The sequence below is a fragment of the Lagenorhynchus albirostris genome, chromosome 19, assembly GCF_949774975.1.
Source record: "Lagenorhynchus albirostris chromosome 19, mLagAlb1.1, whole genome shotgun sequence".
Taxonomy (NCBI): domain Eukaryota; kingdom Metazoa; phylum Chordata; class Mammalia; order Artiodactyla; family Delphinidae; genus Lagenorhynchus; species Lagenorhynchus albirostris.
The window spans coordinates 14,215,247-14,236,520 of record NC_083113.1 but is presented as its reverse complement, the minus strand read 5'-3'; the positions used below and the strand labels follow the sequence as shown (position 1 = coordinate 14,236,520).

Here is a 21,274-nt window from a genome sequence, read left to right as displayed (position 1 = left end):
ACCCAAGCAGAGCGCTGGGTGCGGGCAGCACTGGGGTATGGATGGCTCCCTCCCGAGGTGGCGCTTACTGTGCGCTGGGTCACCCCCGTGTCCCCCAGGCCTCGAGTGTCTGTGTAAACTCTGTGCCCTCACCACCCCACATCCCAGAAGCTGTGCTTAGGCTGGCCTGGCTAGACGCACACAGCATAGCCAGGTCCAGGAGAGGGGCCTTCGTGGTGAAGGAATTGCCCGGTGAGAAACGGGTGCCTCCAGGGCCCAGCTGCTGCCAGGGTCCTGCCGAACCTTGGAAATGGGGAGGGAATGAGCCCCTGGGGCCAAGCTCCTGGGACCTCTTTGCCCCCTCCCTAGGCAGTAGATGTTGTCAGCCCATTTGACAGAGGACGAGACTGAGGCCCCACAGCGAGTGAGCAGTGGAGCTGGCTCTCAGACCCCCTGACCCTCTCGCCCGCCTCCTGACAGGTGTCGCCATCCCTGAAGGGCTTCCTGGACCGCCTGCTGGTGCGTGACCCGGCACAGCGGGCCACGGCGGCTGAGCTGCTCAAGCACCCATTCCTGGCCAAAGCGGGCCCGCCCGCCAGCATCGTGCCCCTCATGCGCCAGAACCGCACCAGATGAGGCCCAGCGCCCTGACCCTGAACCAAAGAGCCCCTTGGGTCACCCCTGCCCTGCCAGAGGCCAGTGGAGGGCCGGCCCCTGCCCCTCCCAGCCCAGGAGACACTCTGTATGGCTCTGCCCTCCTTGCTGGGGGGTGTGCGGGACCCTACTACTGAACTGCCGTTTTGATTTTGGGACTTTTAAAAAAGCGCAGGGACTTGTGGGAGCACACGAGGCTCCCAGGACCCGCCAACCCTCTGGGACAGGCCCGCCCCAGTGTTGTCCTGTCTCCAGGAAGGACGGGCAGCCTTCCCATCACTGGAAACCTGCAGTGGGGGCCGCCAGGGGTGGAGACAACACTACGAAAGAGGTGTGTGCGTGTGTGTGTGTGTGTGTGCGTGCGCACGCGTGTGTGTGTGTACACGCATGTGTGCATGTAGAAGGTCCAGCTCCTCTGTCCTCCAGCCTGCGAGTGCGTGTCTCTGAGACCTCGCCTGATCCACAGCCCCTCCCCCCTGAGCCATTGCGGGGGTCGATCATGAATGTCTGAAGAGTGGCCTTTTCCCTTTGCCCCACACCCCTCTCTGTGGCTGGATGCGGAGACAGGGGTCAGGGCTTCCCACCCACCCCCAGCCTCTGCAGAACATGACTACTGCACCTGGAACAGCCTCCTCTTTTCTAGAAGTCTATTTATATTGTCATTTTATAACACTCTAGCCCCCATCTGGGGACGGATGGTCCCTGTCCCGCGGGGTGGCACCGGGGACAGGACCACTGCTTGAAGAATCGGGTTCCTGCCCCCTCAGCGCAGCCCCGCCCGCCCCTCCCTCAACTTAGTTTTACAATTAAACCAGTTTCTTGTTTTGTGTGTGTGCAGTGTGCATAGAGACCCCCCCACCCCCGTCCAGGCCGTCTTGGGGGGAGAATTGATGGGGAGGGGCTCTAGGGTTGGGAGGGAGGCCTGGCTGACCCCAGGATTCCAGCCCAGTTCAGGACCAGGGCCGTGTCTGTGGGTGGGCGGGAGTTCCAGGTCCAAGCAGCCGGTTACAGGGCTGGATTGATGCCCCCCAGGCCTGGAAGCAGCCAGTTTACCAGTCCATGTGCCATGATGACCAGTTTGCCAAATCTGCAGTTTGCTGGAAACCTATTTTAAAGGTTGTCTGGAGTGCGTTCAGTGGGTAGGAACTGATCCTTGGTGAGCTGATGTTAGGAAACCGGTCAACAGGCAGATGGGCTGCTGGGGCGTCGGCTAAGACGGATGGACCAGGAGCTGCCAGCCTCAGAAATATTCCATTGGCCGTGTCCTGCCCTCCAGGCTGAGGCCGGGTCTCAGGGAGAGGAGAGAATCCGGCCGACAGGAGACGGCGCTGCTTCTGCGTTTTGGGCAGTGACTGCCCCAGGCCAGTGTGGGCCCGGCGTATGTCCTTCCCAGCACCCTGGGAGGTGTCGGGGCAGCAGCGGCCTCCTGGGGACACTGAGAGACCAAGGAGGGGACCCCCTTCCCAGAGCCCTCCAGGCGTCACCGGCACCAGGGACCTCAGTCTGGTTTGTGGGCTGGAAGTGTGTGGAGAGGAGCCAGAGAATCCGACCGAGTCCTGCCTCGCCCCCACTGTCAGCCCCTACCCCACAGCACCCCTCTCCACAGGCCCTGAGTCCCCCAGGGATCCGGGCACTGTTTCTGTGTCAGCCTGGCCAAGTACACACATGATCTAGATGGATAAACACAGAGATTTAAAGCATAGTACAGGACGTCCCTGGTGGCACAGTGGTTAAGAATCTGCCTGCCGATGCAAGGGACACGGGTTCGAGCCCTGGTCCGGGAAGATCCCACATGCCGCGGAGCAACTAAGCCGGTGCACCACGACTACTGAGCCTGCGCTCTAGAGCCCTTGCTCTGCAGCAGGAGAAGCCATCGCAGTGTGAAGCCTCATTCTGATGCCCCCTCAAGTTTGAGAACCACTGAGATCTACAGTTGCTCTCAATAAGAGGCCAAGGAGTGGGGGACTCAGTCCTGCCCAGTCAGCAAGGTCCCAGCTTCCTTCCATCTTGCTGCTCCTCCATCCTAGGATTGTTACCTCTCCCACGTGAATAGGAGGGCATACCCCTTCCTTTTAAAGGGCAGTGACCCCAAAGCTTTCACCATTGCCTCTTTGGCCTGAGCTTAGTCACGTGGCCACACCCAGCAGCAAAGGAGGTTGGGAAATGTAGTCTTTATTCTGGATGACTGTGTGTCTAATTAAAACTTCTATTACTGGGACTTCCCTGGCGGTCCAGTGGTTAAGACTCCACGCTCCCAATGCAGGGGACACGAGTTCGATCCCTGGTTGGGGAACTAAGATCCCGCATGCTGCATGGAAAAGCCAAAAAAACAAAAAAACGCTTCTGTAGAATCGTGATCCGCCATCCCTGCTAGTCACTACATTCGCCAGGCTTCACCCCAGAGAACCCAGAGGCAGGCCCAAGTGTACGCAGGAGCAAATTGAAGGGGGGAAATAGATTGTTTAATAATAGTGTTGAAGAAATTGGTTCATTTTATTAAGAAAAAGAAAACTGAATCCCTACCAAATACAATGAAAGGGAACCCGAGATCAGTGCTGTGCAGGGCAGTAGCCACTAGCCACATGTGCCTATTTACTTTTAAATTAAATGAAATAAAATTAAGCATTCGGTCCCTCAGTTGCACTAGCCACATTTCACACGTTCAATTGCTACTTCTGGCCAGCGGCTGAGGATTAAACAGTAGAAATACGAAAACCTTCTATTATCTCAGTTCTGTTTTGACAATGTTTTCCCTAGCTGGATTAAATATCACCGTGGGGACTTCCCTGGTGGTCCAGTGGTCAAGAATCCGCCTTCCAATGCAGGGGACGTGGGTTTGTTCCGTGGTCGGGGAACTAAGATCCCACATGCCACAGGGCAACTAAGCCTGCACGCCGCAACTTAAGATCCCGTATGCTGCAACGAAGATCCCGCGTGCCGCAACTAAGACCCGACGCAGCAAAATAAATAAATAAATAAATATTAAAAAAAAAAAAAAACACCGTGAAAGGTAAACTATAAAGTTGATAGAGGAAAATAATTGATGAGCTAGGGGCAGAGAAGGACTTCTGAAAACTCCCCCAAAGAAACAAATTTTGAAGAAAAAAATCAAGTTGATTATACCAAATTAAAAGGCCAACAGGGATGTGCACAGGTGCTCAAACCAATTAGTAATCAGAGAAAAGCAAATTCAGCGATGAGCTGTCATATTAACAGTACGAATCTGGTAAAAATGAAAGTCTGGCTTAGTCAGATGAAGTGCTGCACGTACGTATCTTGCAGTAATTCCGCTCCTGGGTGACTTCCCAAAGAAATTCTCCCTCAGGACCATGCAGTATTCATGCAGGATCTGAGGGCACAAGGCAAGGGCTCCTGTGAAGCCATCAGGAGCCAGGGACCAAGTGTGCCCATGGGAATGGGGAGCCAAGCCAACCAAGTCTGTAAATCAAAAAATTGTGGACATAAAAGAATAGTCCTCATTTGGCAAGACCAAAAAAAGAGACTCATTTACGGAACAGAATGGCTCACAGGGAGGAGAATGGAAGAAGGAGTGGGCTAAAGGGAAAGAATGAATGAATGAGAGAGTGGTCTTGGGAGGAATAAAGGCCTTGAAGGCCATGCTGAAGGTCTGTTCTGTGAGCAAAGGGCAACCCCCTTTGGTGCGGATTGGAGTCTGGTCACAGGTATATAAAATGAGAATTATCCAGGCAATTATAACATGCAGCCAGGATTGAGAAGGGCAGTTTATCTGCCACAGTAAGTCACTGGTGACCTCAAACTCGTGCCTGCCTCCTGCCAACGCCCCACAACGAGAAGGGCCCAGGAATCATCTCACACCTTCCCCCATTTCACAGATGTGGAGACTGAGGTCCATGGAGGGGAAGGGCCTGCCCAGGGTCACACATCCTACGAGGGCCAGGCCTGAAGTCCTGGGTCCCTCACTGGCTTTCTGAGCCAGGCCTCAGGCTGGGCGGTGGGGCTGCAACAGTGAGCAGGACAGATCTGGTCCAGGAGGCTCCAACTCTGATGCCCCAGGGCCAGGCAGGTGACACTGGGGACTGGGGAAGTGGCCACACACACGCCCCTTCGAAGGTCAGTCACTTCTCAGGGCTCCTTGGCCTTGCGGGGGTTTGGGCCAATGATGCAAAATGTTCTGATTTTCCTCAAGAGATCCTCATTTTCATGTGAAAGCTTTTGAACTCAAAGGTAGGCAACTTATGAAAAACATTTAACAATATCATGTGGGCCAAGCAAAATCAAGGGAATAGTTAACATTCATCAAAACCTTACTGTGTCCAGCGCTTTGCTGAGCTCCTAGTTTTACCTCATTTAATCCTGTAGTGGGTTAGTGTCCCCTCCCCACCCCCCCCAAAAAGAACAGACGTGTCCCCGTGGAACCTGTAACTGTGACCTTATTTGGAAAAAGGGTCTTTGCAGATGTGATTAAGGACCTTGAGGTGAGGTCATCCTGGCTTATCTGGGTGGGCCCTAAATCCAGTGACAAATATCCTTATAAAAGAAAAGCAGAGGTAGACTAGAGACACCCAGAGAAGACCTTGTGAAGACAGGCAGAGATTGGAGTCCTGGGGCCACGAGCAAAACCGCACTGGGAGCCCCTAGAAGCAGGAAGAGGCAAAGAAGTCTTCTCCCTCTAAAGCTCTAGACGGAGCAAGTCCTTGCTGACACCTTGATTTCAGACTTCGGCTTCTAGAACTATGAGAGAATACATTTCTGCTGTTTTAAGCAACCCAGAGTGTGACAATTCATTATGGCAGCCCCAGGAAACTAACACAACCCTCCTAGCAGCCCTCCGAGGAAGTACCTTCCTTGTCCCATTTTATAGCTGGGAGACTGAGGAACAGAGACTCGAAGTCACCAGCCTGAGGTCACACAGCAAGAAAGTGGTAGAGGCAGGGTTCAAAGCCATCGCCATGCCAGCCTCCTGAAGACTGAGCAGGACCTCCCTTTCCAACCGCACCTGAGGGACCACAGGTCTCAACAGGAAAGGGTCAACCTCTGTCTTCCAGGGCTGCCGGTCAACTCAACTAGGCCAGACCCCAAAAAAGGAGACTCTGGAAGAAAGATGGCCACTCCAGGAGACGACTGAGAGGTATTAGGCCTGGGGGGACAAAATGGGGCAGCAAATAGGGTCCTGGCCTGTCATTTGGGGAGGTCAGGACCCCTCACAGCCTTTCCCCAGATGACCAAAGGCATCTACAGAAGTTTGGGGACCACTGGATTAAACAGAGTTAAACTCTTTCTCCCTTTCTTCCTCCATCCCTCTCTTCCCCACAGCTTTATCCCCGACTTTCTGTCTCCCTCTGTCTTTCTTATTCTATCATTTAATCTTATTTAGTGTTTGAACAGGTAACTGAAGCCCATGGTACAAAATATAGAAGATTCCAAAGGGAATAAATCGCAAAGTCAACCTCCCTTCCTCTGCATCCCCAGCCTCTCGGTCCCCGTCCCCAGGACCAGCCACTGATGCAAGTTTCTTGTATCTGCTTTCAGAAATGTATGCATACACCAGCAAATACCTACATGCATATACTGATATATGTTCCACTTTGCACAAATGTTAGCATACTGTACACATCCTTCTACACCTTGTTTTTTTGTGACCTAACAATGTATTCTAGTGGTTGATCCCAGTCGGTACATAAAAAGCAGCCTCGCTCCTGTTAATGGCTGGGTAGTATTCCGTGACGCCTATGAACCTTGATTCACTGAAACAGCCTCTGTTGATGGACATTCAGGACGTTCAGCCTGCGGCTGTTTGCTGTTCTAAACAACGCCACAGGAGAGACCTTGCACGGACTTCCTATTTGGCAAATTTATCTGGTGTGCGTACGCCTCGCCTCCCCCACCTGCCCCTGGACTCCCACCTGCCCTCTGTCCCAGGTAATGCCTTGTGGGTATCTCTGACTCTCTGGATCCTTCCCTGGATCTGATCAACTCCATCCCAGTCCCTATACGCATCTCTGCTTTTGTCTGTCTGCTTCAGCCTCTCTAGATCTCTCTACCTCTCTTTCCTTCTGTCTTCATCTTCATCACTCTGTCTGGATGTCTCTTTGTTTTCCTCCTTACCAGCGTCCCTCCTCCGTCTCCCCTCCTCCCACCCCTTCTCATTTCCTTCCTGCTACCCCAACTCATCCCCACCTCTCTGTCGCCCCCTACAGGGTGAAGCTGGCTCAACACATATCCCCACCTCAGAGCCCAGTGGTTTATATTTGGGGGACGTGGCACCCAACCTAGCACACCTTTCTCCCACCCTCACCCCACGCCTGACCTGGCTGGGCTCTCCCATCCCCTGCAGCCCTGGTGGAGAAGCCACCATCTGCTCCTCCAAGCCCTGATGCCCGCCCTCAAGGACATTCTTTCTCTGCACCAGCAGGATTGGGCCCTGGGACGCGCCGATGCACCTGGGGGTGATACTGGTTTTGCAGCAGGAGCCGTGGGAGCTAGACTTGCGCAGGTTGGATGTGGTTCTTGGGCTGGACAGAGCCTCTTCCTCCTGTTTGGGACCGGCCTTCTTGCCCTCCCTGCTCAGCAAATAGAGCAACCAGTCAGTGTCAACCCTGAGCTGAGGACAAATAATAAACAAACCCACCCAAGGCCCTGCCCTGGTGAGGTTGACATTCTTACCGGGTGACACAGTTCATGACCAAGTGAACATACCCATGTACTCACAGGTATTTACAAACAACACTCAGTTCAAGAAAGAAAGAACAGGGTGTGGCAGGGGGTGGGAAATTGACCTGGTGGGGGAGAGCCCAAGATGCTTTATAGGAACCAATAGGGAACAATCACCGAGATGTATTGTTAGGTAGAATAAAGCAGGAAGGGTGTGTGCCTTGTGAAGAGATGACATTTGAATGGAGATGAAGGCATCCACTGGAGGCGTGGAGTGGAAGGCCTTGTAGGCAGAAGGGGCAGCATGTGCAAAGGTCCTGAGGTGGGAAGGAAGTTGGAGGGTCAAGGCCCAGCAAAAATGTGGGACTCACAGTGGGTGAAGAGGAAAGCATGGGTCACCTCAAGTAGCACTGTGGGGAGGAGAAGATAGCCCCATTTTATAGACTAAGCTTTGGAAAGAAGGAAAGTCCTTTGCCCAAGGTCACACGGAGTAAGGGTGAGGACTGTTGAGCTCAGGCAGCCTTCTGCTTCTCACCACCAAGATCCCAGATCTGCAGCAGCATCACCTCTCAGGTGGGCACAGGGGTGTGGAGCCCAGAAGCCTGCATTTAACAAGCCCTCCAGAGGATTCCAACACACGATCTTTTTTTTTTTTTTCCTGTTCTAACACACAAACTTAAGAACCACTGAACCAGGCTCTCCTGCCTCCCCCAATTTTGCTCTTGCCCTATGAGGAATCCCTGTCCATTGTGGGTTGACTGATGGTCCCCCCAAAAGATATGTTCACATCCTAATCCCCGGAACCTGTGAGTGCCACCTATTTTGGAAAGAGGGTCTTTGTAGCTATAATTAGTTTGGGGACCTTGAGATGAGATCATCCTGGATTATCCGGAAGAGCCCTAAATTCAATAAGTGTGCTTATAAGAGTGAGAAAGAGGGAAATTTGAGAGCAAAGGAGGCAATGTGACCACGGAGGCAGAGACTGGAGTGATTCGACCACAAACCAAGGGATGCCGGCTGCCACCAGGAGCTGGGAGAGGCGAGGAAGTCTTCTCTCCTAGAGCCTCTGGAGTGCTGCCTGCCAAGTTGATTTCAGACTTTTGGCTTCTAGAACTATGAGAGAATACATTTCTGTTGTTTAAGCCACCAAGCATGTGCTAATTTGTCACAGCAGCCCTAGGAGATGAATCCACTGTCTGATGGGGCAGACAGAGCAGCAGACTCCAGCCTGACTTCCCACCTCGGGCAGAAGACTGAGCCCACCCAGGCTTCCCTGTCACCGTGCCCGGCACTGGCTTCATCCTGTCATTTTCCCGAGAGCTCTGAGTCTTCTTATGAGTGGAATTCAGAGCTGCTGGGATGTAAAGAGAGGGGCAGGGGTGGGGTTGAGATGCACTGGGACCAACTGGATGACTTAGAAATGGGGCTGCAAACTAGAATCTGATCTGGGGGGGTGGTCTGAGGAGCCGGGAGGGGTTTCAGGGAGAGCAGAGCCATGGTCAGATGGCTGGTGAAAAGGATCATGATGCTGGGAGTTGGACACTAGCATGAGGAGTTTGAACCCTAACCTGGGCCACCCTCCCCTCCCTGGGGATGCAGACTCTGGGGCCAGACAGCGGGGGTTCAAATCCCAGCTCTGCCACTTTCTGGCTGTGTGACCTTGGGCAGGACACATCACCTCTCTGTGCCTCAGTTTCTTCATCTGTGAAATAGGTTTAATGATAATACCTACCTTAGAGGGTGCATTTGGTTAACAGACATAGAGCACATAGTGCCAGGCATAGAGTAAGTGCTCCATTATTGCTACTGTTTGTTTGTTTTGTTTTGTGGCTTGTGGGATCTTTGTTTCCCAACCAGGGATTAAACCCCGGCCCTCGGCAGTGAGAGCTCGGAGTCTTAACCACTGGACCACCAGGGAATTCCCATCACCCCTTTAGATGTCCAGTACTGACACCTGAGATAAAATACTTGATTTCGTGCCCACTCTTCGCCCTCGATCTGTTCTGACCTCGTTTTCCCCTCTCTGCAAATGGTGCCACCTTCTTCTGCCCATTGCTCAACCCTCAAGTCCAATCAAGCCTTTCCTCTTTGTCAGATCAGCAAAGATATTAAACTTGTCCTCGACCAGTCACTCTATGGCCCCACCCTGGTCCTGCCCACCCCCATCTCCTTCCTCATTGTTTCCTTGCCCCCTCCCTGCCCTCACTCAGCCAGAGATCAATTCATCACTTGCCAGCCAAAAACTTCCCCATAGTTTCACTTTGCATTTATTACACTTAGATAAATCCTACAGAGCTGCGCACCCCATCCTCTCTCTGATCTCATCTCCCCTGCGTTCCCTCCATTCCAACCACACTGGCCTCCCTCCTGTTCCCCAAATGCACCATGCCTGGTCCCACCTCAGGGCCTTTGCACTTGCTGCTCCCTCTTCTTCAGGTCTCTGCTCAAATGTCACCTCCTCCGAGAAGCCCTCCCTGACCACCTCAGCTAAAACAGGCTTCCCACCCGCTGCTCTTCCCTGCCATCACAACCTTTTTTCACCATCAAAGCATTTCATGCTGCTTGTCAATTAGTTACTTGTTGAACAGTTGAAGCCTGTCCCTCCTCCCACGAGGAAGCCCCATGGGGACAGGAATCTGTCTGTTCTTTCACCATTATATCCGCAATGCAGAGGCCTTGGCCACTGTGGATGTTTAATAAGTATTTGTTAAAAGAACAAAAGGTAGAAAGGGCAATGGGAAGTTATGGATCCTTGTTTTCTTCATATATATTTTTTGTTCACACAAATAGTAGCCTATGAGGTCCACTATTCTAGATCTGGCCTTTTTCACTCAATAGACTTGCTGCTGTTTCCTTGTTTGTACGTGGAGAGAGTTACCATATCCCTTCTGCTTTGTTTCTTATTGAGGTATAATTTACACACAAGAAAATACACCCATTTTAAAGGTACAGTTTGATGAGTTTTGGCAAATGTATACACCCGTATAACTACCACTACAATTAAGATAGAACTTTTGGGAACTTGCCTGGTGGTCCAGTGGTTACGACTCCGCGCCTCCACTGCAGGGGGCATGGGTTCGATCCCTGGTTGGGGAACCAAGATCCCTCATGACCTGAGGTGACACCAAAAAAAAATTAAAAATAAAAAAAATAAATACACACAAAAGAAAGACAGAGCTTTTTTTCTCACTCCAGAAAGTCCACGCCCCTGCCCCGCAGCCCAGGAAACCACCAACCTGTTTCTCTGATTCTAGATTCCTGTTGCCTTGTCCAGAATTTTCTAGAAACGGAATCACACAGTACGTGCTCATTTCTGCAGGGCTTTTGTCAGTCTGTGTGAGGATTTTTAGGTTCATCCATGTGGCTGCACGTTTGGCTAGTCATTCCGTTTTCTTACTGAGAGCATCCCACAGTGTGGACATAGCTCGGCTGGTTTATCCACTCACCTGTCGACGGGCACTTTGGTGGGCTTGCCCTGGGGTCATCATGGGAAAGCCGCATTGGGTGTGGGTCTTTTGGTGGCCACGGCTAAATCCCCAGGAGTGGGATGGCTGGGTTGTAGCGTGGGAGCATATCTGGTTTTATGAGAGATTGCCAATTTGTTTTCCAAAGTGCTCACACCATCGCTCGTACTTTTTAATGTTTTGTGACACATGAGAGGTGGCTGTGGGGAGGCGTGCTGTGTTGGTCATCCAGGCCTTGGCCCTTTTGAAAAACAGCCTTTCAGAGCTTGAGTCCCCACACTGGGACCTTTACCGCTCAGAAGGTGGAGAAAGGAGACGTTTGAGATCTAATGTTGAAGACATTTGGCTTTGTATGGCCCTGGTTGTGTCCCTGGATCCCTCAGATTTAAGTAAAAATGTTTCTCATGGTATGGAATGATGGGGTGGGTGCTTCTGAACTTTTAGATTCTGGGGCCCAGAGGGACTGAATTAGCCTCCTGGGAGTGGGGCTTGAAAGTACACATATAAAATAAGCTCCCTGGGTGAAACTAGTGAGCCCTAAAGCTTGGGAACCACTGAGTATGGGGGTATGGGTGAGAGGGAAGGGCATTCTGGGTGGAAAGAACTTTCTGAGCGAAGTCCCTAAGACGGGAGAGAACAGGGAGCAGAAATCCAGGGTCTCTAATGCTGGCAAAGAGCTGGGATGTTTCTCCGGCACTGGGGAGCCATGGCAGGTTTAAGTGGGGGAGCGACTGCTTGGGTTTAAGCTTTCATAAGACCCCTCTGGCTGTGGCGTGTGTGTGTGTGTGTGTGTGTGTGTGTGTATGTGTGTGTGTGTGTGTGTGTGTGTGTGTGTGTGTAAGAGAAGGGGGTGAGGACCCCAGGAGGGAGATAATGTGGACACCATGGCAGGAGGGGGGCAGACAGAGGAGGGGTGTTGATCCCCATTCTATAGACTTGCTGCGCTTTTTTTTAGGTTTCTGGCTCCGAGCCACTCCCTGCCCTGGATTCTGACCGGGGGACAGCTCTGAGTCCACTAGACAGACACTCCTCCTTCTCGCTCTGTCCTTTCCTCCTCCCCCTCCCCTCTTTTCCCCCTCCCCTCCCCCTCCCCCTCTTTTCCCCTCCCCCCTCCTCCTCCCCCTCTTTTCCCCTCCCCTCCCCCTCCTCCCCTCCCCCTCTTTTCCCCTCCCCCTCCCCCTCCTCCAATGAAGACAGGTGGGCAACCAGCCAGACAAGGCTGTGCGTTTGTGCGCTTGTAGTGGGCCAAGGGAGTATTTCCGGTTGTGCGTGTGTTGCGGGCTCTGCAAGTGTTTGTCTGGGAATCTCCTGGAGACCCCAGGTGCAGCGGGGCTATTGCACATTCGTTGGTTTGCCCGCTTCCATGGGTCCTCCCTCTTCCCAGGGCCCTGGCTAATTCCCAAGTTTCCCTCTTCACCTCTCTTGCCTCAGTTCCCCAATCTGTCAATGGAGGTACTATTACCAGTTCCCACCTCCCAGGGTTGTAAGATTTAATGAGTTAAAGACAGACAATAAATGTAACCATTTTCTCCCGTCTGTTTCTGTGTTGAGCCAGTGTTTCTCTCTAGGGGCAGTTTGAATCTGAATCCCTGTGTATCTCACTGAGATTCTGTGTCCAGCTCGCCACACACCAGCTGTGCAACCTTGGGTGAGTTACTAGACCTCTCTGAGTCTCAGTTTCCTCAAGCATCATCATTCCGGTGTGAGCTCAATTCTGTATGTCTGCAGTATGTGTCTCTCAGGGTCTTGTGGGAATCCGAGGCAGGAGGCACCCATGGAAGCATATGGGGTTATCTGGGGCAGTATGGGACCAGGCCTGTGAGGTGGGACTCTGTTTCCTCATCCGTGAAATGGGGATAACAACAGTTCCCCACTCAGGGTTGGTGTGCAGGCGGATGCTGGAGCGCTTGGGCCGACATGCAGCTCCACACGCGTTCTCTATTCTTTCTTTTACCTATAAAATGCCCACAATAGTAGCACCTACGTCGTTAGAGGATGAAATGAACTTGTAAGCACTTAGGACAGCACCTAGCAAGCAGAAATCTCTCACTGTGGCACTTGTTACTGGTAACCTGTGTGGGACTCTGAGCCTGTGCTTACCGGGGCCGGGTGTGGGATGTGGCACGGGCAGAAAGTGGCTGTGGGTGTCTGGCCCTACAGGTTCCTCTGCCACCCCACTTCCTCTGCACCCCGACCTCCTACCCCTACCATCACTCCAGCCCTCACTCCAAACTCCCTATGACCTCCGAGGGAGGAAGCTTTGGCAGCTGTGCCACCTGCCCCAGCCCCAGGAAGGGATGCAAGCCACCCTGATACCCAGAAGGGGTTGCTGCTTCCCTCTCTGGTGCTATCTCAGTGTCTCCCTGATGTTCCCCATCTCTGTGACTCCCCATCTCAGGCTCCAGGTCTCTCTCTGACCTCCACTGCACCCCCACTATGTTTCCGGAACAGGAAATGTCAGGTCCCAAGGTTGTGTCCCATGTCAGGGCAGAGGAGGAACTGGCAGAGGACCTACCCTCCCAGCCCCCACCCCTTACTGCCTAGCTGACGGGGGTGGGAAGAGGGGGGCTTCATTAATTAACCTCTAATCCTGCCATGTGGGATCTTAAAGAGGTGGATGTGCCCCGGAGCCCTGGCATTAGCGCCTTGGTCCCACCCCTCTCCCAGGGCTGGTGTCTGGGTGCTCAACTGGCCCTGGGGAAACTGGGGCAGGAGGCTTGGGAAACGGAGCAAGGCTGGGACCCGGACTTCTACAGTCTGGGAAAAGGAGGCGCTGTGACCTGGACTGCTGGATCTGAGGGAGTCGGGCCTGGGGCCCCAGAGCCTTCCCCCAACACACCCTTCGCTTAAATGCCAGCCGAGGCGCTCCGCCCTCTCCCGCCCTGGGTTAACACCGAGCCCTGCAGAGGAGCCGGGACAGTCGCCCAGACCCGACGGATGGAGGAGGTGCGGGAAGGACCAGCGCTCGGTGGCGGGATGGAGGAACCCTCGAGCACCCAGGAGCTGCCGTCGCCGCCCCCGCCCCCGTCGCCGCCGTCGCCCGCGGCCCCCGAGACCCCCGGGCTCCCGGTGCCTGAGCAGCCGACCGAGGGCTATGCACAGCAGCTGCTGCTACAGGAATGGGCGCCGCCGGGAGGGAGCCTGGAGCTGCCCCCGCGCCTCACCTGGAAGCTTCTCTTCCTGCAGCGGCCGCTCTACCGCAACCTGCTCCGTTCTCCCAACCCCGAAGGTGCGGGACAGAAGTCCGCGCGGAGCTGGAGACGTCTCCGCCTTCTTTCCCCAGGCTCACTCACCCAGACCGTCTGTCTCTTCTTTCCGTCTGTTTGCTTGTCTCTCTACTCTGTTTCTCCGTCGTTGTCTGTTAGTGTGCCTCTGTCTTTTTATTCCTCTACATCCCTCTCTGTCTCCTTGTGTCTCTTTGTCCCACCTGCGTCTCTGTTTCTTTCTACGTCATGTGTCTCCGTCTATCTCTCCCTGTGTCTCTTGGTCTCACCCCGTATCTCTCCCTCCCTCCCTCCGCCCATATTCTATCTCTTTTTCTTGGTGCCTCTCTCTCTGTCCCTCTGTCTCACCACAACGCCCTCCCTCTCCAAGCATTGTCCCTCTGCCCCCAGGACATTCTCAGGGCTCTCCCAGGGCCATGACTCACCACTCACCCCTGCCTGGCTGGTCTGGTCTGGCAGGCAGGGCACTGATTCCTGCTCTTCCAACCTGCCCTGGGGTTAGAAAGTGGGGAGCATTCGGAAGCGGGGCAGCTTCAGCGCGCCTGAGGCTCTGCTTTCCTGCGCATTTCAGGCATCAACATTTATGAGCCAGCGCCCCCTACTGGTCCCACACAGCAACCCCTGGAGACTCTGGGTAAGCGCTTTGTGGCTAGCCCGGTGCTGAGGGGCTGGCCCTGGAGAATGGGCACATTCTAATCCTTTGCTCGTCCACCCGCCAGGCAATTTCCGAGGCTGGCACATTAAGACGGAGAAGCTCCAGCAGGGCCTCAGGTGAGTGGCCGGGACCCACGGTGGCCTGCCTGTGATTCCTTGTTCCGGCCTTCCTCGCTGTGAGACCTGGAGAAACAGTCTGCCTCTCTGGGCCCTAGTCTTCTGCTCTGTAAACAGGGTTAGTCATAAGAGCATGCCCATAAAACACACGCCTGGCTCGCTGGGAGTAGCCTGCACATAGTAGGTGTTAAATAAACAGCAGTTAATATTGTTCCTATGCTCAGCCTCTTTCCGTAGGAGGGGGAGGGTCACCCAGGCCACCAGCTATCTGCCATTAAACCAGGCCCTGCTTCTGAACGGTGGGTGGGATGGTGCACCTCAGAAGCTCAGAGTCACAGGCACCTGGGTTGGGATCCCAGCTCTGCCACTTCTTTGCTGCTCGATCTCGACACGTCATTTCCCTTTGTGAGCCTCGGTTTCCCCATCTGCAACACGGGGCTCAGGTTGCACTACCTTCAGAGGAGTTCATGGGAACTGAGGCCGTGAGGTAGGCTGAGTGAGCTCTCAGTGCCCTTATGCCGGTGCCCTTGACATCACTTCCAGGGTGCAATGATCAGGGTGCCCTGCTTGCTGGGGCCAGGCTGGCCTGGGAGAATGCCGGCAGATGGCGGACCCCGCCTCTCCCGTGCTGTCTCTCACAGCTGGACCGTGAAGCAGCAGAGCGTGGACCTTCTGGCGGAGGGCTTGTGGGAGGAGCTGCTCGACGTTGAGCAGCCAAACATCACGGTCATGGACTGGTATGTGCCTCTGCACCACCGGCCTGCCCAGCCAGGTCGCACACAGGCGCTCCCCGAAGCGCCAGCCTCACGCCATCCTCCCAGAGACCCTCCTGCCGCCGCAGGACCCAGCCCTGCCCACCTCTGCGGCCCCTTCTCTCGGAGTCCGTTCTTGCAGTGTGCCAGCCCAGAGGCTGTTCCTTCTTCCTTGGATGTGGCCACCCTCTTTTCTGGAGGCGGAGTCCCCTGTCTCCTTCAGGAGTCAGTACATGTGGCTCCACCAGGAAGCCTTCCCCTGGCCGCCCCAGGTTGCGTCAAATGCATTATCCTCCAGGGCCCCGGATTTCCCCCATCGCGGGCCTGACCATTCCTGTTTGTCACTGCCTGGTGACATGTCCGCCTCCCCCACCGGACCATGAATCCCATGAGGGTGGGGTGTGGGGCTGTCTTGGTCACTGCTGTGGTGCTAGCACCACCCAGCCCCGGTGCACAAAGTGGGTGCCAGGGAGTGTGTGTTGACAGGCGGCTGAGCCAGGGTTTGGGGCTGGGAGGTAGGGGCAGTGGAGGCAGCTGAAGGCCTGGCCCCCACCCCCAGGTATGAGGACAGCCGACTGGATGTGTGTGTGTATGAGCTGCACGTCTGGCTGCTGGCAGCTGACCGCCGCACAGTCATCGCCCAGCACCACGTGGCCCCCCGGACCTCTGGGAGAGGCCCCCCTGGCCACTGGGTCCAGGTGAGACTCCCTACCCTGTCTGCCACCCGCACACGTGCTTTCGCATCCCAAGACCTCACAGAGGGAGGAGAGCAGGGTTTATGGGTCCCTCATAAGAGCTTCTTCCTGACCCTGGTGCTGCCCCAGGTGTCCCACGTATTCCGCCAGTACGGCCCTGGCGTCCGCTTTGTCCACTTCCTGCACAAGACCAAGAACCGGATGGAGCACGGTGGGCTGCTGCGGACGAGGGTGACCGACTCCTCTGTGTCTGTGCAGTTCAGGGAGTGACTGGCTGGCTCCGGGCCCATTCTGACCCCTTGTCATATCCATCCACCCCTTGACACCTCCCTGAGCCCTTAGCATCTTCTTGCTCCTTTATCACTTCTGACGTCTTAGCGTCTCTCTGACCCCGTAGCAGCTCCCTGACCCTTAGAAGTCCCTAACCCTTGGCACCTCCTTGACCCTTAAGCTTACCGTGTTCCCTGAGCACCTCCCTGCTCCCTCTAGACCTTCACGACCCCTCAGCTGCTCTTGGATCACGTACCACCTCCTATGCCCCCGTAATCCTGCCTGACCCTTGGTTTCTCATTTGACATCTTCACACATCTTTGAATGTCTGACTCTCTGGCATTTTCCATGAGGGCAGTGGCCACTTCTTCCTGAGTCAGTGCTTGACAGATAGTAGGGGCTCAATAAATCTTTGCTGACTGAATGAATAAATACATGTGCCCAAGGATGCTGATTATTTCCGTGGTGTTTGATCCTTAGAACTTCACCAAGGGACTTCCCTGGCGGTCCAGTGTTTAAGACTCTGCGCTTCCACTGCAGGGGGCGCAGGTTCGAGCCCTGGTAGGGGAACTAAGATACCACATACCCGTGCGTGGTGGCCAGAAAAAGAAAAAAACTTCACTGTGTTCATTTCCCACTTTCCAACTTGCACATCCTCTAATCCTTGATCCTCCAGTACCTCCGTTGACCTCTGATCTCTTCACATATCCCCAATTTATGGCCTCGTAGCCTCTCCACTTACCTCTTCTCCCATGTCTCTTAACTCAGAATCCCCCCAGATTCCCTTCCTCCTCCAATCCCAAGTTATCATCCCCCAGAGCTGTCCCCCTACTTCTTCTCCCCCCAAGACCCCTCATTTCTCTTCCCTCACTCCTCCAGAGCGCCCAAACCCAGGTACCCATCAAGGGCCCTGCTCCTTGGGAGTAGTAAATTGCAAATTCGAATTTTCAAAAATACACAAATTAGAACTAAAGTATTCTCCATGTGTTGGGTAGAGGGGCACTGAAAGCACTTCACAACCCGTAAGTCCTGGGCTGTGACCAGATTGCAAAACGGACCCTGGCCCTAGCCTGGAGCAGGGTCCTTGAAGGCCTCCTACTGTCCTATTCATAAATCCTGAGGGAGTCTGGAGGTCCCGGCAGGCCTGAACAGCTGGGGGGCATTCAGAGAAGGGCTAGCCATCAAAAAGTGTGGGAAGGGCTTCCCTGGTGGCGCAGTGGTTGAGAGTCCGCCTGCCGATGTGGGGGACACGGGTTCGTGCCCCGGTCTGGGATGATCCCATATGCCACGGAGTGACTGGGCCCGTGAGCCATGGCCACTGAGCCTGCACGTCCGGGGCCTGTGCTCCGCAATGGGAGAAGCCACAGCAGTGAGAGGCCTGCATACCGCAAAAAAAAAAAAAAAAAAAAAAAAAAAAAAGTGTGGGAAGCATTTCAATGTTTAACAATCAACCGGCAGTACCATGGCATGTCACCCAGATGTCCTGTGTGTGTGTGGGGTGTCCACACCTAAACCCATGTCGGAATCTATGGGTGTGTCCCCATCCACGGCATTGTCCCAAGTATGGGCTGACCCAGGCCTGACCACCCTGCTCTCTCCTCCATCCTGACCCGCATCTGCATGGGCTTGGGTCCCAGGCACCAATAGATGGCAGACAGGGACAAGTTCATAACAGTTGTATTACAGGGAAGGAAGGGTGGTGGAGGCAGGCGGTGAGCTCTCTTCTGGGTCTTGCGGACTTCAGCAGACCCCACGGACAAGGCCAGGTGAGGGGCTCAGCGCTTTGCGGGGGATGGAGATGAGGGATTGCTAAGGTATCAGTAGCACCTGCCACAGAATCAAAGATTATTACCAGGGGGTGCCAGGTGGGAGGGATTCTAGAAGCCTGAAATGGGGTGGGGGTCCCGGGCTGGACTCCAAGTTCAGGAGCTAGACATCCTGGCCTGGAAGTTTGGGGCTGGAGGCTCTTGGAGTTCTTGGGGGTAGAGGGACAGGTGGGGTGGTTTTAGAGGGTGCCCTGGCTACATTTAGGGCCCCCGGGTCTGTGAGCTTGGATATGTGAGTCCAGGGTGGGCTCAGGGGCCTCCAAGTTGGGTCTGGGGGCTTCAGAACCTTAACAGGGGCTCTGGAACTGGTTTCTGGGGCCAAGGCTGATCTAGAGGGTCTAGGGGGGTGGAGCATGAGGGCTAGATAGGGTAAATCCTAGAATGAGGTCTGGGGTCTTGAGGTCTGGGTCAGGTTTAGAATCTGGGAGTCCCAGAGTTGGGTCTGAGAGCTCTGGGATCTGAGGTTGGAGAGGGTGCTCCCAGAACGGAGGCTGGATTACTGGGTCAGCTTCTGAGCCTGGGAATCCCAGAGTTGGGTCAGGGAGATCCAAGGGGCATGGGCTTGGGGGAGGGGGCGTGGGTGAGAAGGGGGACCTCCTGGACTGGTTCTAAGGATGCCCAATTTGGGTCAGAGGCTCAGTGGTCTGGATGATGGGGCTGGAGCCCGGGTGCTCTGTTGGGAGCTAGGCAGGTGGATGTGCGGACTGGAGGGCCGAGTCCCTAGGCGCGCGGGCCAGCGGGCAGGCACCTGCAGTAGAGCGCGGAGATGGAGTTGGACCAGTCCCCGAAGATGCCGAGGCGGTACTCTTCCAGGCGCGGGTAGGTGCCGGAGGAGAATTTGCGCGTCTTGCCGCCCTTGCCGCGAGAGGACCACACGACGAGCTCGCAGCGCGGGGCCACCACGGCGGACGAGATGGCGTTGTTCCAGCCAGAGGGCAGGTAGGGCAGGTCGGTGCCCGGCTCCACCGACAGCTCGGCGCCGCCGCAGCAGTTTTCGTAGTAGGGATCGCTCTTTTCGTAGAGCTTGGCGCACGTGCGCGTCCCGTCGGGTTTCTTGAGGCTGGCGGGCTCCGGGCAGTTGCCTCGGACGCCGGGGACGGCCGCCAGGGCCACGGCCAGCAGCAGTGAGCACAGAGGGGACATGTTGACACTGCAGGGCAGCGCCCTCCCGCGCTTTTATGCTCCTGACCCGTGGGAAGGGAAAAGCTGCGAGATAAGGACTTAGGGAGGGAAGAGGAGGGCGCTTAGGAGCGGGGAGTCTTCCCAACCTAGGTCGGAAACCCACAACAGATGAATACAAGACGGACTTATTTGTATAAAACTCAGCAGCTTAAGATTTAATGTGGCAAATGACAGGACCAGTGGCTTGTAATACAGAAGGTAGCATAGAGTTAATAGTTATAGGGAGGGGCTTCCCTGGTGGCTCAGTGGTTGAGGGTCCGCCTGCCGATGCAGGGGACGTGTTCGTGCCCCAGTCCGGAAAGATCCCACATGCCGTGGAGCAGCTGGGCCCGTGAGCCATGGCCGCTGAGCCTGCACGCCCGGAGGCCGTGCTCCGCAACGGGAGAGGCCACAGCAGTGAGAGGCCCGCGTACCGCAAAAAAAAAAAAAAAAAAAAGTTATAAGGAGGAGAAGCTCTTAAAAACTGACAAGGAATGGACAACCCCCTTCCAAATACCAAGAGACCCAAAGAGGGGGAGGGGAGCTGGGCCTCCACGCTGGGCAGGTCCCCTTCCCGGGAGGCAGGCCCTTGGGAATAGAACAGCTGGAGATAAGGAGAGAGAGACCCTGGAGGGGAAGGAAGAGGGGGGAGAGGGGAGATGGGGAGGGGGACCCCCCCCACCTCCCCAGGAGCAGGAGATCTTCCTAACCAATCTTAAGATATTAGACATATTTGCATAACAAAAACCATTGCAAGGCAATGTACAAAAGGCTTGGGGAAAATTCTGCAACACTTGGGACAGCGTAGAATTAGTAGCTATAATATATAAAGAGGGCTTATAAATTGACAAGAAGATATCAAACAACCCCGCCCCCAGTCCCCACTCCAAGAAGGACAAGCCAAGGAGGGGGAGAGAGAAGGAAGAAGAGGCTGCCTCCCCCCCACTCCACTGCCCGGCATTCCCACTCCCAAGGAGCTAGGAGATTCTCTTAACCAAGATTGGAAATCTTGCATCTATAATATAAACAAAGGACCTTTTGAACAGTACAAAACTTAAACCTTTTGTAGAGCAACAAACAAACAAATAAAAACCTAATCTGGGGGAAAATAGACAATTTTTGTTAACATGACTGCTTACTAATCAGCAAGCTGAAATGGCACAAGCCAAAGGCAAAGTTAAGGAGCTGCACAAGAAGGTTAGGGAGGCTGGGACCTCAGGGAGAGACAGGGCCCCTGGCATCTGGGAGTCTGGCCAAGGCCCTTCAGAGGCTCTTTGGAGTTCCTGGCCTCCCACCAGACAGGAACAGGGTCAGGTGTGTGGATGAGCTGATCAGACAGACAGTGGTTCAAGTCTGTGGCTCTGTGGATGAGTCCAAGACTGGGCCTCAGTTTCCTCATCTGTAAAATGGGTGATATTTCTTCCTACACTATAGGATTGTTGTGAAGATTACAAGGGATAATAGAAAGTATGGGGGCTAAAGGAACAGCTTATGGAGCCAGGCTGCCTGGAGCCAGTTCCCAGCTCCTCCACGAGCTTTCACACATGATTCCACCTCAGGGCCTCATGGAGACAAGGACGGTATCCACCTCAGGACGCTGGTATAAGGAGTAAATGAATTAATCCACATAACAGTACTTAGAGTAGGGCCCTTGCTAAATGCCACATGAGCACTTGCCATATTCTTATTGTGAAAGCCTTTAGCACGGTGCCTGGCACACACTAAAGGCTCAATAAACACACACCAGCACAACGCGACACCGACAACAATCTGCTATTATGCACGGCCACCCAGCTAACACTGCTCCCTCCTGGTCCCCCAGATGCCGTCTTCCGCCTTGACCAG

General features: G+C 54.5%; 3 protein-coding genes across 8 annotated transcripts in view; 2 read left to right on the top strand and 1 right to left on the bottom strand.

Moving 5' to 3' along the window:
- Positions 1-1,458, top strand: part of PAK4 (p21 (RAC1) activated kinase 4) — a 52,652-nt gene extending 51,194 nt beyond the window's left edge. For all 6 annotated transcript variants that reach the window (XM_060130513.1, XM_060130514.1, XM_060130509.1 and 3 more), the window contains one exon: positions 460-1,458. In XM_060130513.1, coding sequence (XP_059986496.1) covers positions 460-615 — 156 coding nt within the window. In that variant the 3' untranslated portion in view covers positions 616-1,458. The remainder of the gene's footprint in view (positions 1-459) is intronic.
- Positions 1,459-13,667: 12,209 nt separating this feature from the next.
- NCCRP1 (NCCRP1, F-box associated domain containing) lies at positions 13,668-16,782 on the top strand. The gene is made up of 6 exons (XM_060132496.1): positions 13,668-13,959; positions 14,526-14,588; positions 14,674-14,725; positions 15,367-15,462; positions 16,037-16,175; positions 16,302-16,782. Exons 1-6 carry the CDS (start codon positions 13,668-13,670, stop codon positions 16,440-16,442), a joined length of 783 nt encoding a protein of 260 aa, XP_059988479.1. The 3' UTR covers positions 16,443-16,782.
- Positions 16,783-18,988: 2,206 nt separating this feature from the next.
- Positions 18,989-19,411, bottom strand: SYCN (syncollin). The gene has a single exon (XM_060132069.1). It carries the CDS (start codon positions 19,409-19,411, stop codon positions 18,989-18,991), a length of 423 nt encoding a protein of 140 aa, XP_059988052.1.
- Between the last annotated feature and the right edge of the window lie 1,863 nt (positions 19,412-21,274).